Source organism: Cladophialophora carrionii (assembly GCF_000365165.1).
Source record: "Cladophialophora carrionii CBS 160.54 unplaced genomic scaffold supercont1.3, whole genome shotgun sequence".
In the NCBI taxonomy this organism is placed as follows: domain Eukaryota; kingdom Fungi; phylum Ascomycota; class Eurotiomycetes; order Chaetothyriales; family Herpotrichiellaceae; genus Cladophialophora; species Cladophialophora carrionii.
In genome coordinates, this window is record NW_008481828.1 from 3,287,434 (window position 1) to 3,303,051 (window position 15,618).

Genomic DNA, 15,618 nt, shown 5'->3' on the forward strand with positions numbered 1-15,618 from the left:
GCCGAATTGTTTCGTACATAGACGGGCTTGCTTTCTAAAGCGACGACTGATCTTGACACTTCCTCCGACGTCCCTTCGATAAGATCTCGAGGGAGACATCCGATTCGGAGGGCCGGGAGCTAGAAGCAGAGGATCTCGAGGGAGACATCCGTTTCGGAGGACCAGGACCTGGAAACAGGGTTTCCCCGGAAGAGGCCCCTTGGAGGTTTAGAAAAATGTACAACCACTCGATGAAGCTCTAGTTGTACACATATATATAGAATCAAAAAAAAAACTGTCCAACACAGTATATGTTCTTGTACAGTAAGCAGCCTCGGGACCCCTCTGCGTGGGATGCTAGTCTCTTGCATAAGGTCACTCACTCACCTATTTACTCTTCTACTCAAACCACGAATCTTCACCGCTTGTTCATGGCAAACCCGCGCTACCTATACTCTCTACTTCCTCCGCCACTTCTTGTGCGACTCTGGGATCTTTGCGCCGAGAAAGCGGGAAGCCGGCTTAAAACTTCATCTTATGCACGACCTTCGTGGTGGAAGGTCCGCCCGCCGGTGCGATAATTACATACGCGTTCGATGCACAAACTCCCCTCCCCCGCCTCGAACTCATTGATCGCTGGTACATAGGTACATAGGTACATACCATACCGTGTTTGTCACCACGGGGCCCCCATTGGTCGCCAGCCGCTACTATTAGCCCCTACCGTCAGCCCCCTGACCTAGACTCGCTCACTCACTCACTCAATACACATAGTACGATAGTACGTCTGTCCCAAGGGCACGGCTAGACTCACTCACTCACTCAATACACGTAGTACGTCTGTCCCAAGGGCACGACCTCGGCGGGCTCGGCCGTACAGTGCATGCCATCCGCCTCAACCCGGTAGGACTCCGGGTCGACCTTCATCTTGGGCATCGAGTCGTTGAACTTCATGTCCTTCTTGCCGACGGTGCGACAATGCTTGACCGCCTCGACGCGTTTGGCGAGATTGTAGCTGGCGACCTTGCCCGAGGCGATGGACGCGCCGGACACAAACGTGATGGACGTGCTCGGCACGTAGGCGCCGAACATGGGACGCATGATCACCGGCTGGACGGTCGGAATGGAGGCGTTGGGATCGCCCTGGAGACGGTGAACATCAGTATTTGAACCGGTCGCGCGAGGCTGAGGCGGCCCTCAGGCGCCCTTCTGGCGAGAGAAAAAGGTAGTATTGAAAAAAAGGGGGGGGGGGGGGGGCAGACAACGTGATTTATGTACTCACCATCTGGGCGTACGCGATCATCCCCCCTTTCAACACCAAGCTCGGTTTCGTGCCGAAATTGCTGGGCTTCCACAGGACCAGATCCGCCAACTTGCCTACCTCGACGGACCCCAAGATGTGGCTCATGCCCTGTGTGATGGCCGGGTTGATCGTGTACTTGGATACGTACCTCTTGACTCGGAAGTTGTCGGCGTCGGTGCCTTCGTCTTCCTTCAACCTGCCGCGTTGCTGTTTGTTCTTCTGCGCAGTGTTCCATGTCCGGAGGATGACCTCTCCGCAACGGCCCATCGCTTGGGAGTCAGAGGACATCATGCTGATGGCGCCGAGGTCGTGGAGCACGTCTTCGGCCGCGATGGTCTCGGCGCGGATGCGCGATTCCGCAAACGCAACGTCTTCGGGGATGTTCTTGGAGAGGTGATGGCACACCATGAGCATGTCCAGATGTTCGTCCAGCGTATTCCTGGTATACGGTCTTGTGGGATTTGTGGAAGAAGGGAGGACGTTGGCGTGCTCGACCACGGAAATGATGTCCGGTGCGTGGCCACCCCCGGCGCCTTCGGTGTGGTACGTGTGGATGGTCCGGCCCTTGAAGGCTGCGATGGAGGATTCCACGAAGCCAGACTCATTCAGCGTATCTGTGTGGATGAGGCATTGGACGTCATATTCATCGCAGACAGACAAGCACGTGTCGATCGCGGCAGGGGTCGTGCCCCAGTCTTCGTGTAATTTGAGCCCACACGCTCCAGCCTCGCATTGTTCTCGAAGTGCCACGGGCGAGCTGTCATTGCCTTTGCCTGTAACGCCGTAGTTGATTGGGAACGAGTCGAGCGCTTGGAGCATTTGCTTCATGTGCCATTTGCCTGGCGTGCAGGTGGTTGCGTTTGTGCCTGTGCTGGGCCCGGTACCGCCTCCCAAGTATGTGGTTATCCCGGCCGCGACGGACTCGTAAGCCTGCTGAGGACAGATCAAGTGGATGTGTGAGTCGAACCCGCCGGCGGTGACAATGCTGTGTTCGCCTGCAATGACATCTGTGCCGTTCCCGACGACCAGGTTTGGATCGACACCTTCCATGACGTCGGGGTTGCCAGCTTTGCCGATGGCCGCGATCACACCGTTCTTGATACCGATGTCAGCTTTGTAGATGCCAGACCAGTCCACGATCAGAGCATTGGTGATGACCGTGTCGAGTACATCTTCATCTTTGCGGTCAGACGCCTGACCCATACCATCGCGAATAGTCTTGCCGCCCCCGAATTTGCATTCATCACCATAGACCGTCATGTCCTTTTCCACCTTGATCCACAGATCCGTGGATCCAAGTCGTACAAGGTCGCCAGTCGTAGGTCCAAACATACCAGCGTAATCGGCTCGACTCATAGCCGCAACGTCGATGTGGGCCAGGTCGCCTGCCGGCTCCGGTGTATGCGCAAATCCGGCTTCTTGAAGTTTCCGAATGATCTCGTCAGTGCGAGAGACGTCGACTGCGCCTGACGCAATGTTGTTGCCACCATGGATGACCTTGTTGCCTGCAATCTCGACGAGAGTTACCGTCTTGGTGTCTCCCGGTTCGAAGCGTACAGAGGTACCGGCTGGGATGTCCAGACGGAAACCATATGCTCTGGCTCTGTCGAATTCGAGCTGAGGGTTCGTCTCGATGAAGTGATAATGCGAGCCAATCTGCCGAGACAGAGATTAGCTGGACCGGGGCGAGGGCAAAACTGTATCCCTGCGTACCTGTATCGGTCTGTCACCTTTGCTGGTGACCTTTAGCTGGATTCTCTTTCGCCCTTCGTTCAGCGTGATCTTGCCTTCCTTGACTGGAACGACGGCGCCTGGCATTTTCGCGCTCTCATACTCACTTGCATCGGCGAGCGGAAATGCATCTTTCGACGGAACTGGAAGAAAACTGCCGTAGAGCGCCTTCTCAAGATCGCCATCGTCGGAGCTGACGGGATGATGGACAGTCACAAGGTAAGTACCCGATTTGAACGTGCCCTCGACTTGCAGCTCGGTCAAGGTCGACACGACGGAGGGGAGAACATGGCGTCGACCGAGCATGGTCTTGCCAATGGACATGAGGTCGGCGACAGAATGATTCCCATCGCGAATGAGCTGCCACGCGTGAAATCAGTACGTAATATCCGAGCGGCGTCCCAGTTCCATGCAGGTACCTCTTGGAGATTGTTGGCGATCAGAGCCTGGAGAGCATGTCAACAGATATTTCCTTAGATAATGGATTGAGATGGCCTCACGCAAGCTTCAGAATGATTGAGCTTGACTCCCCTAGCGAGTCTCCGTTGTGCCAGGAGTCCCAGCTGGGATATCACGAGCTTATCTAGCTATTTGTGTCGTCGACGGTGTCAACATTATGCTCTATCGCGCCATGCTGTTACAGTCGTCTGTTCGTACCTCTTTTGGGACGAGCTGCATGGTGATTCTGCTCGCCTGCTTGTCTCTGGATTCTTTGCAGATTCAAGTCCAGCTTGTCAAGCACACTCGGTCCCGCACCATGGCATCGACCATCGTTTATCTGTGCCCATTCGGCCTATCATGGTCGAGGGGCTGATGCGGGGCAGAGGAGCATCTCAAAGTGGCATGAGGCACGCTTAATCCTGGTCGTGCTCGAGCTTCCTTCTGCGCTGGCGGCTGGCGACGAGCTCAGCCTGATGCGGAGAAGACACCAAGACAGGAACTTTGTTTGGTTGATGCGTCATTATTGACATTCGCGCTTCTTCTTACTACCATAACAACTCTGCCTCGTTGCACCGGAAGAAGACGCCTTCGTTATGAACAGGGACCCATCCATTGCAAAACAAGAGCCGAACTTGGACTCTTTCAGACCGACAAGAAAATGAAAGTGATCATATCCACGCATCCATGTAGAACCACACACATCAAAGACTCCGTACTTGAGCCTTTATTTCTTCGACTTCTTCGACTTCTCTGCCTTGGCAGACGACGCTGGAGCAGCAGCCTCTTTCTTGGTCTTCTTGGTCTTCTTCTCCTTCTCTGGTGACTTCGCCTCCACCTTTGGCGTGGGCTTGGGAGTAGGTTCAGCTTCCTTGGTCTTGCGACGCTTCGATTTGGGTGTTGGCTCTGGAGCTGGCGGAGGTGCTTCTTCCTCCTCCTCTTCTTCTTCAACTGCCTCTTCTTCCTCGGTTTCTGCTTCGGCGTCGATGCCAGCGACGTGTTCAGGTGCTTTGCCAAGCTCGACTAGACGCGCTGCAGTCTCATCGTCAGGCACGGGCTGCCCAGCCTTGTATGCTGCCATCTTGACTCTGTAGGCGGCAAGGTTCTTCTGATACTTGTCATCCCAGACCTGAAATGCGATTAGCTGGTACATGGCAACAGGGCTGGGTCGCAACACATACACTCTTCTCACCTGGGCTCATCTCGGTCCACCGGCGAGTGCCCTCATCTGCGACCTCTTTAGGCTTCGCTGAGTCACCAAGCTCTTTTGCGATGGTTGCGCGAGCGCTCTGCATGTAGAGGAAGTAGGGAGTGAGGGCACGCTTAGGCGCATTTGGATCATGTGGTGTCCTCTTGCGCTTTTTCTTGCCATCGGTGTCTGCCTCGACGGGAGGTGGAACAGCCTCGGCAGGCCGGCCGGTCAAAAGACCAGACTCCGTGAGGATGTTGGTGAGGTTGGCGTCAATGGGAGTCAAGCCTTGTTTACCTGGGGCGAGCACCGTGTTGGCATGTTGAATGTAGGCGCGGGAAAGATCTTGGACAGAGTGCTGGAGAGTTGCAAGAGCAACAATGACCTGAGGCGACTCGTCAGCAAATGCTTGTGGAGAGTTTTGCAGCCGATAGACTTGGTGGGTGAGGGCGTTGAGATCCTCTGTGAGGGCATTGACACAAGCGATAGCAGCGTGGTTTAGACCATTTCCCCACCGAAGCCGCTCGGTTGAAGGCATGTTGAGGGCATTGAGTGTGTGGGGTATTGTGTTCAATCTTTGGTGGAAGTGCGGCGACGACGAGGTTGACATGCGGAGGGGATATAGCAAAAGAGTGGTGAGGGTAAAAGTAAATCAGAGCAGAGCCTCGTCGCGGGGTCCAGGGTGCAGAGACGCGTTGGTGGTGATGGGGTGAAGCAAATGCAAAATAGGCGATAGACCAAATCTATCCACGTACCGAATCCCGTGTGCGCTGGAAATCAGCAATATTGACCTGGGTTGTGGCGGACTCAGGGTCCTGCGGCGGCGGCTGCGTCTTCTTTGCCATGGTAAGCTCCCTAAATGGCTGCTCGGATAAGAGAGACTATCTGTTGTTGATGATATAGGCACCTATGAGCGCGGGCGTCTGCAAGGCTGCGCTTTAACTAAAGGATGGGTGGCGGGCAGAGTGAAGCAAGGAAACGCGAACGATTCCTGGTGGTGGAAGAAAGCGAGAGTGGAAGAGAAACGGGCGAGTCGGTGGGGGACGGCTTGTTTAAGTGGTGCGAGCGAGCCGGGAGAGAGCCGCTGGATCAACCCACTGGGCAGGGGGGAACGCAGCCGCAGCTTCAATCACGGCCAGCAGCCAGCTCTCCCCATTTTCTCCCCTCTCGCTCCTCTCGCGCCTCTGAGGGTGGCCGGGATGCTCTGTGTGCCTCCCTGCGAACGTTCGTTTCGGTGTGCTGCAAGCTCCACTGCCACCGCCTGTTTTAGGCGCTAAGCGTGCCTTCAGGCTTTCTATTGGGCGTGCCTGCGTGCATCTGCTGCACTGTCCCGGCTCCAAGCTCTCTAAAGTTCAGTTTCATTCGCCTCTGAGTGAAAGAGTTCACCTATTCTTGCGACAACTCGTGGGTTGTTTACACCACACCCTGCTCTTTCTGCAACCCCAAAGCAGCCTAGTTAGGCTCGTTCGTACTAGGCGTCCTGAACCCGGGCTTCCTTCACTGCCGATGAGAGACAGACAGACGGATCTGATCTGCTTAGGCGACGGAGCTTTGGGGGGAGCACGCGATTTTGACTGAATTTCGATATCCCCCATAGCATTCCTCTGCCATTGCACGCACCTTTTGCGGCGCCTGATTAGCCTAGCTTAGCAAATGTCTGACAACTTCAAGTCGTCGCTTATGCTGAATGCGCGCTTTCCGTCCGCTGATAGATCTTCTATGGGTTGCTGGAGAGCTTGCACTACTTTGCTGCTTGTGAGCTGCTGTGCTCTACTTCAGGCTCTTCGAGAATGAAAAGTCCCTGTTGAAGGCGCACAAGTGGCGACAAGCTGCGCACAAGTAGACTTGACGGGTGCCCTCTAAAATCCAGCTGGGTGGTTGGGAGGGCAATCGATCGGGATCACAACGGAGCAGCCGGCAGTCAGACCACCCTCCAACTTCGCACTGTGATCATCGATGCCCCACGAGCGCCTGCATAAGCGCTTCTAGGCAGCCAACCACCCCAAGCAAATTTCAGTTGTCAGACTGGCTCTCTAGTGATGCCTACGGCTGCCAGATAGGTGCCAGACCGCGCAAGACCTGGGAATTAGGACGCCCGCGAAGATGCTGCTGACGGTCACCAACAGGTCCAAGTTTCGACCCCCAATTCTAGGGCCTCTCCGACAAATCAGCGCCCAGCCGCCGTACCCCAATCGTTGTTGGGCTTGCCAGGCACTGTACTCAGTCAGCTCCGGCGCGCATCGGGCTTGCAGCTAGAGCCGCCGAGTCAGGAAGGCGGTTGTGCCTATTGTTTACGACTCTTACCTCAAAGCAAGGTGCGTCTCGGCGACTTTTGCGGGCGCTCCTACACCTCTTCCCTGCCGCCCACAACGCCGCTAGTCACAGGCCCAGGTTTCAAGCACGGAATCAAGACCGAGTCTTCTCGCTGACGCCCAGCTTGCCGTTGCACTCGCCTCGTGTCCCCTGATCGTGGATTGTTAGGCACCTTCTTCCAACACGCCCGAGGACCATAATAGAGACTTTCTCGGGTTACTTAAACACATGCGGGTTCAGCAATATTAGGGCACCAGTGGCAGACCGTCTTGGGCGACCCTATCTCCCTCCACCAGTTACTTTGGTACTCGTACGGGTTGCTACCTTCGTCCACATGCAAGCGGTCCACGTCCCCCAGGACCTGCGCTTGTTCGCCTTTTAATGACAACAGGCTTCATCCCTGGGGTATCGAGTTGGTCCTCGTTGAAGCATGTTTATGTCTCCTCGTGGTACCTGCATTAGAGCAGCCATGCTTCATGCTCAACCCCTGCATGACTGATGAGTCTATCGTCATTCAGGAATTGAGCATTCCTCATGCAGTCCATGCGGCCCGGGCAGGCAGTGCGTACCGGCTCTCTCAACTCCATACGCCTACCAAGTTGGCTTCGCACATCGACAGCTTCCGCTTTACCATTGCTTCCCAACGTTCAAAACTCGCACCCGACAAGACGTGATCGTATCTACCTTGCACCTTGCGTGATTATTGAGCTCTTGTTTGTATCATTTAATAGCAGATCTTACTAAGTGCTTATCATTACGACAGAGACTCCCGTCCCAGAATGCTCATCTACTCGCTACATCTCAGATGCGCCGTCATGATGTGGTTTCAGCACCAGCTTTCGCATCCACCGTAGGGTAACGAGACCCTCGCTGGTGCGTACGCCCAACTCCACGCTGGTGTTGGCACCATTGGCGGGTTCTACACCAGCAGCTAGGATCGGCAAGGCTCATTCCTCCCCGCGCAAGGCTGAAGATCCTGCTCACAGCTTCCACAGAACTCAGGTATCTCATTAATTAATTAAAGGACATGACTCTTCATGAGCTGCGACCCGTGCGACTTCTTGAGCTACCCTTCATTGTAATAGCTAATGCACTGCTCTATCTATAGGGCACGCCTCCCAAGCTGGTTGAAAAATGCTCCAGATTCAGCTCATCTTACAGTCTTCTCGATCCCGGATCTCTAGACGACCTCAGTTCAAAACGACCTGCCAGCCAGCCAGCGATTATCGTTAGCGAGAGTAGTCTCCCGTAAGGTAAGGTATGGTATGGTATAGTACGTAAATGCTGATCAAGGGCTGTTCACCGTCGTGGGTAGCCTCCCCCCAATGCACACGTACATCAAGACGCACTATTGGCCTGTCCGTCTACTTCGATGAAAGGACCCTCATTCATTATGAAACAAGACCGAGTGAACGCCAGACATTTATTTCCCGATTTCCTTCCTTATACCTTTCCATAAAGCAGTTTCTAATGAAAATCTCAATCTGCGCGACTTTCTTGTTCGCCATCCCTCGCATCTACTCAACCTAGTCTGCCATGATGGTGATGGCGGCAAAGGCAGCAATGCCTAGCGGTTCGGAACAGTACACCCAGCAAGCCTCTCAGCCGCACGGACGCGTTCGTTGAGGATACTTAGGCACCGCCGGCTAGCTAACTTACTAACCAACCAGTTGCCACGGCACCAACCGGAGACGAAGAAACCAAATCTCGCGTCGTGACGAAGGCGTGGGAAAGAACAGAGTGAAAGGGAACGAACAGAAGCTGCAACAGGGTCTTGTATTACGAAAGAGACAAGCAAAAGAACAGCAAATCGTGTCATTCATTACTTGTGGTATGTCAAGGGTGTCTTCAACTCGCGTGGAAGAGAAGAACCATCATCTAGGTACAGTACATGTTCAACTCGCCAGCGCGTGGGGAGAGGATTCTCGACAAACGGCAGAAGTTTCGTCCGCCATCATTATATCGATGCCAGTGCATCCGAAGTAGGACTGAGTTAGGAAACCGATATCAGAGGTGAGGATCCTCTCGACAATTGCAGGCTTCGCCGCGCCGTCATTCAACGCAAGACTACTCGAAACAGGAATGACTTAGGAAAACGAACGCAAGAGGTGAGGATCCTCTCGACAATTGCAGCGGCATCGGTATGATGATTCAGTGAGGGAGTGACTTAGTCAATGTGAGATGAGAGTCCAAGTACCGCACGTTAAACGGTTAGAGCCTTTGCCATTGATGGGAAGGGACGGGAACGTGTTCGAGAGGATATGCTGAGGAGGAACTGCCGGTCTCTAGTATTGCCAGCACCAGTCACTGTAGGTCCTCATGGACTCTGTAGGTCTTCTGGTCACTGGAGGTCTTCATGGTCTCTGTAGGTTTTCTGGTCACTGGAGATCCTCATAGTCTCTGGCTTGAAAGTCAACTTCTGGCATTAAAGGGGTTAAACAGTAGAGGTGAAATAATAGTGGGGTGAAGGACAAGGCTGAAGAACAAGTTGATGCCGGGGTACCAGGAAAAGTGCACCATCAGATCGTCAAAGATTGGAAGAGTAGGCGGCAAAATATTTCGATTGAATTGAGAATGTCAGGCTATCCAACGTGTGTTTGTATGTAAAGCACATGAAGGCAAGAGAACAATTATGGCCGTGACTCATCCGCCCTCACTGTACGAGCTTGATCCAGCTCTTTTTCTGCCGCGAGGCCGTTGCTTGTATAAGTGGAGCAGGCATATCAACCTTTTCCGAACACCTTGCTTCCTGCATTGTCCCATTCTTTCGTCACGTTCGTGTCTTTTTCATCAAGTCATTCAGTGCTTCCCAGATTACGCTTCTCCAACAGGTCACAGTGTTGCTCGCGTGTACTGGTCCGGCAGTATCGGCTTTGTCCATGTGACTGGCGCTATGATATCTTCAGCCTCAAACCATGGCGGAAACATTCCCACGGTGAGGATGAGTCCGATGACGTTCAATTGGACTCATAGCGTCTGTCGGAGTCGGGTACTTTCTCCCCGACACTCCCGTCATGGTCGCGATCCTTGGAGGAGGCTGGACTTGCCGTCTGTGGGAATTGCCTCTCTCCCAATCCGAGGACCTGTGTCTATGATCGCTTCCGCTGCTACTTTCTCTTGTTAGCGGCTCGAAGCTTTGTTGGTCAGGGTAGCGAATGGATGGGGCGCGTGGATCCATCTGTGTCTGTAAGGGCGTCCCAGGTGTCGAACTGGGCGCTTCATTGTCCCAGTTTGGATCTCGCCATTGTGGAGCTGCGCCAGACCCTCGATACAGTGGTGCTTGTGGCTGGGGTGCAGGTTTCGTCGCAGGAGGTGGGTAGTATTCTGGCCGTAACGGTTGTGGTGGCCGCGATCGAGCACCGGGGGCACGGTAACCTGCATCTGACGAATGACGCCGCTTGTGTGACGACCGCAAGAACGAGGGCGGCCAGAGGGAAGAACGACGAGTCTTTCTGTCCTCATCGGATTTGCGATGATGTCGGCCCGCTTGTGAAGCCTCTGAGCTCCCTTCGCTGCCAGTGTCTTCATCAACCGTCGAGGGAGTGCGCGCTGGAGAGCGGTATGCCATGTTGTACCCAGATGGTGGTCGTCGTCCTGATGGCTCTGGTGGAGCAGTCTCGTGCCTGCGACTCGATGGACTGCTTGATGATGGCTTGTGATGGCCAGGTTGTCCGGTAGTGGTTTGAGATCGTTGACGCGTCGGTGGCCTGGGCGATGATCTCTGAGCCGAGTGACTCCGAGCCTTTCTGGCTTCCTGCTGACTTCGTGGATCCCAATGCGACCCTCTATCACCAGGCGGAGAAGGGAAGTCGGGGACACTACTTCGTCTACGATACATGGCTGCCAATTGATCGTCATCGCGGGAACTGCTTCGCGAGGGTCTTGCTGGCCGCCCATCTTGAGCTCCAGAGAAATAGCCATCTCGTGGGTCGTAAGGTTCAGGATGGGGGGACTGATAGGGGGAGTTCTTGATGCGGCGCAGGTTGTAATTTTGCTGGTTCAGCTTGCCGGTCACCATCCTGTACCATTTTTCCATGGCCTCGTCTGGTCTGTCAGGAAACATCTCTTTGGGAATGTATGTGGGATAGGTGCCACCATTTGGCGTGGGCACTTTCCATAACTGTACGGCCTTCTGGACGAAGCCCACATTCTCCTCTGGACATAGCAGAAGTTGGATAGTTTGCCATCGCGCAAAGCCGATTGGCGTCAGGCACGGAATTCGGGGAGTCTCGAACGGACTGGGAGTGGGTTGTAAGGAGTGGTAGCAGCCGAGGGTTTGGAACATGAAGGAGAGGGCATGGTCGGAGGATTTGAGGAAGAGGGAGTCGTAGTTACCGCCCACGGCTCGGTAGAAAGCGGCCAGACGTGAGGGCGTCAATTCGCTGTTGGGCCCTGGTTCGAGAGTCGCCTTGGGCCGGTGGTTAGCCAAAGTCGCGAGGCGCATTTCTTGCTCATCGACTTACAATGACTTTTGCGATCCCCACGCATAGCTGTTCAAATTGAGGTGTAGCGCTCTTGTCTGGATTGATCAAGTACCTCCAGAAGCCAGGAGCAGCCTGCTGCTGATCCATCATCTTCGTGAGGGACGCCTGGTGCTGCGGACTGTCACAGCATGTGATTCTTTGCTTTCAATGCCGCTGTGTGTCGCTCTCATCGTCGGGCCGCCCAAACTCAGTCGTGCGCAGGAACGACAAACGCTGCGGTGATAATAAGGAAGTTCGTGGGATGTCAGGTGAAGATACGAGCTGATCGCAGGAGACCCCGAGAGCACAAGGTGCAGTCCGAATGCCTCAGGAAGATGTGGGTGTATGATGAGTCTAGATAGGTAATGACCAGAGTCAATGGTCGGCAGGGTGAGTTCAAAGACGAGGACGTGATGGTCATGGGAGACTCATGCAAGCTGCCCGTGTGCTTCACCGCTTGACTGTGCCACAATTCAACTTGTCACCTCCCCGCAATATTCTCGTGCTGCTTGCAAGCTGCCGTCCTCTTGGTACCACTAGTCAGTCCAGGGAACCTCGCCCATCTGCAGGGTGAGTGCTCATTGTTGCCCGTCATCGTGCAGATGATTATCGCTGCCTTCCAGGCATTCACCTGCAACAGCCATCTGACTGGTGGATTTCATCCTAATCCTGCGAATGGAATTCTCTACAGCGGTGCATTTCTCCAAGGTACTTTGGCCCACAACCTCCCCCATTGGGTAGAGGGGCGAGAAGGTGCCCGGAAACGGTACGAGTATTCCGTACCGTGCACAGGTGCCTAGACCTAGGCAAAGGCCGCTGCAGGACGAAGTAATTAGGCCCCTTGAGCGGTCCCTCAGAGGTATCGAAGGTCTGTCGCGACCCTGTTCCGCTTAAATCATGTGCGAAGCCCGCGGGTAGCACGGCGCATCCAAACCCTGGGGCAGCCAAGGTTGCTGCCCAAGGTTGACAGAAGTGACAGCAACCTTGCCGCCACCATTCCGTCACAGAGAAATGTCTATCATAAACGTGTGCTCTTTCTTTGTTCCCTTCCCTCTAGTCCTGGTTTCCGGGCAGGGCCGGTGTCGAGGTCCATGACAACATGTTTCCTGGCCCGCCGGGGCTTTCGAGGCTTGGAAACGTGCCTCTGCTGCGATCCAACTGTAAAACGGAATTCCAACGCATTGTACTTCTATCGATTAAACCTTCTAGATATGGTCTGCTCTGGGTCTTTCTTCAAGTGTCCGGCCCGAGACGGGCCAGATATACGGGGAGAAGTTCTGTTTTATCAAGATTCGGCCGGTAGCGCAAAGTCCCGGTCCATAGTGTCTCCGTACTGTGTACCTCGTATTCCGTATGCTCCGTCCCGCCATGTCGAATACCCTCACCTGAATTCGAAGCATTCACCAAGCTTGCCTCCCAGTCTTCCATTCGAACTTGATGCTTCTTCGTCATGATCGGCTTCCTCGATTTTCCATTCGAGCTTCGGCAACAAATCTATGATCTGGTATTGCCGGCCCAACAGCTCAAAGTTCAGCACATCTCAGACCCAGCATGGGCAGACGCTGAGAAGCCCACGGGACTTCCAAGCCTGTTCTGGGCCAACAAAGCAGTATCTGAGGAGGCTGCGGCCTCCTTTTATTCTCGCGCCATTCTCAACATAGCACCCTTGCGTCCGCCACCGTACATGTTCGACTCGTTAAACAGCAACTGTCCGAAGCACAATCTTGCTTTTGGGCTAGACGTTCTGTTTGCGGATTGTCCGCAACGCCATCTACAGCGGGTCAGAGTGGCGCGGGTCTTCAGCGGTCAACCCGACGCTATCAATGCCGAGGCGTACGAGGCGCTTCTTCGCTGGCTCGCCGACAATACAGCGGTACGAGAAATCTACTTGTCTCGTCGGCTAATGACGAGGTTACGGAGAGCGAGGACTGACGTTGATGGCCTCTCCAACGTACTGAACGCCGCATCGAACCTGTCATTGTCACGGACTGTACATGTGTATATGTCTGGCGCACGGTCAGCCTGGGAAGTCACACGTATCTTCGAGATCAAATCTGCCTTGAGAGGAGCCAGACTGCCAAAATTGCAAGCCTATGTACTTGAAGGCGGGGGACAGCACGACGCCCTTTTAGATCCGCGATGGGACCTTCGAAAGAGTTCGACGGCCGCGGAAGTTGAGGCGCTGCAGAACACCTCGGCTTGGCTGGATAGTCTGTTGGCCGCCGACGATATTTATCAAAAGGCGGAACGGGACCACAGTCAGGGCGGCGCCTGGTCTGGTTTATACCAAATATGCTTTGTCTTTGGTCACCGACAGCCAGATGACGATCCAGTACAATCGACCTTCCACGCACCTAAAGCGACTGAACAAATTTCACAATGTGGTTTTGTCCTTGGCCCTTCACCATGACCTCCGTGTGTAGGGCTCCTGGTACCTTTTTCCGGTCGACTTCCAGTTGCTCCTCGATACACACTCCTTCCAAGGTCTCGGCTTGCCCAGGAGGCACAACTTCGTCATTGCCTGCTTCCAAAATCAACACTTTCAGGGTTGGTTTGCTCGCTCCGACCCGACGTAGTGCCGTTCTGGTATCCCACGTCGACCGCAAGAAAGGCGTCAAATACCGATAAGGGAGGAACCTTTGCGGATACAGAGCCACAAGTATCCTTTTCAGGTCTACGAAGGGAGTCTCAAGAATCAGACCGGAGAACCGCCGAAGGTTGTCCTGGCCATTTCTCAGCAGGTTGGCCAGGCTCACAGATGCAACACCTGCACCAATGGACTGTCCCCACACGACAATCTTGGTTCGCCCACAGTCGTACCGTCCTTGTACCCATGTCAAAGTGGCTTCAGCGTCGAGCTCAATTCCGGCCTGGGAAGCACTGCCTTTGGATTTCCAGTATCCGCGATAGGACAACGCGACGATCGTGTACTTGCGTCCTCCTGGGTCTCTAGCGAGCCTCTTTAGTATATTCGATAGATACGGAAGCCGCGGGGGCAGTGAGGATGCATTCCTGGCTACAATCAGAAAGGAACAACCTCGACATGAATTTCTTACCCCTGGAAATATATGACAACTACATGCTCGGTCACGTCAGAGTCAACTGAAGCAACGGTTGAGCCTTCCAAAAGCTTCAGTGCCGTACCATCAGCCGCCGTCAAATCTCTCTCCACCCACTCCACGGGTCTGCATTGGGCAGCATAGTCGTCGACTCGTTCTGATCTCGAGAACGGCGGGACTGAAGGCATGTAAATGATCTTGTTCTGAAAGATGACCATCATCAAGCATTTGTACGTCCATAGTGTCACAAGCAGCCCTCCAAACACCGCCGGTGGCACCAGAAGAGCCGGAATTGATCCTAATCCAAAATCTCGTTTCTGGAAACCCAGCGGTCGATGGCGTTGTCTGTCGGCGCGCCATCTTTCCGACCAGAGATGGGTACTCCTAAATCTGATTGGCCTGTGTGACAGCGACGGCCGCGAAATTCGAGTGCATCGCATCGCCTTGATGCAGATGCTCTACGTGTATAGCTTCACCAAGAAGGAAAATGGCAGAGCTGGAGTCCAAGACTCACTCTGACGTCGAAGCCGCAGTACAGCGAATGGTCTGCGCCGAGACGCTAAGCCGGACAGGGTTTAACCACTCGAGCCACTTCCCCGGGTCTATCGTTAAGTGGCTTCTCACTCTCTGTGCTCTGTGCCTCTCACTTTGCTCTCAGCATTGGGCAAATTCGACTTGACCATCAGTATCTGTGCTCTTCCTATTGAGGGCATAGTCGAGTGAGAAGATCACATGCCCCTCTTCGATATTGTGCATCTGTACTCAGCCTAACCTTGCGTCTGACTCGCCTGTGACTGCATCTGGTTCGAGTGCTCCGTGGAACGACAGCTCTTCTCAAAATCCACGCAACCAGAGGGCAAAGATATCAATGTCTTCAACACATTTCCCTCCTTGCTCCTCACTATCTCATGGACAGGAGACATGGTGCCATCGACGACCATCGACATGTGGTCCTCTTTCACATGTTCTTCGTCCAGGCCTCTACACAATTCACTTCCTTTTCACTTCTAACTGTCGAATATCCTTCTTCAGTTGACCCCTCTTACATCTTGTCGTATCGAGGACTTCTCTCTCACATCTTGCCTCTCTCACATCTTGCCTCTCTCACATCTTGCCTCTCTCACATCTTGCCTCTCTCACATC

General features: G+C 54.1%; 4 protein-coding genes across 4 annotated transcripts; all 4 read right to left on the minus strand.

The window, feature by feature from the left end:
- Positions 1-801: 801 nt before the first annotated feature.
- Positions 802-3,337, minus strand: G647_04602 (urease; the record flags this gene model as incomplete). The annotated part of the gene is made up of 3 exons (XM_008728943.1): positions 802-1,122; positions 1,262-2,938; positions 2,996-3,337. 3 exons carry the CDS (start codon positions 3,335-3,337, stop codon positions 802-804), a joined length of 2,340 nt encoding a protein of 779 aa, XP_008727165.1.
- An 841-nt stretch (positions 3,338-4,178) lies between these two features.
- On the minus strand, positions 4,179-5,178 carry G647_04603 (uncharacterized protein; the record flags this gene model as incomplete). The annotated part of the gene is made up of 2 exons (XM_008728944.1): positions 4,179-4,580; positions 4,633-5,178. The coding sequence occupies 2 exons, from the start codon at positions 5,176-5,178 to the stop codon at positions 4,179-4,181; spliced, it is 948 nt and encodes a 315-aa protein (XP_008727166.1).
- Positions 5,179-9,861: 4,683 nt separating this feature from the next.
- On the minus strand, positions 9,862-11,527 carry G647_04604 (uncharacterized protein; the record flags this gene model as incomplete). The annotated part of the gene is made up of 2 exons (XM_008728945.1): positions 9,862-11,361; positions 11,417-11,527. The coding sequence occupies 2 exons, from the start codon at positions 11,525-11,527 to the stop codon at positions 9,862-9,864; spliced, it is 1,611 nt and encodes a 536-aa protein (XP_008727167.1).
- Positions 11,528-13,770: 2,243 nt separating this feature from the next.
- Positions 13,771-14,696, minus strand: G647_04605 (uncharacterized protein; the record flags this gene model as incomplete). Its single annotated transcript, XM_008728946.1, has 2 exons — positions 13,771-14,428; positions 14,473-14,696. 2 exons carry the CDS (start codon positions 14,694-14,696, stop codon positions 13,771-13,773), a joined length of 882 nt encoding a protein of 293 aa, XP_008727168.1.
- Positions 14,697-15,618: the final 922 nt, after the last annotated feature.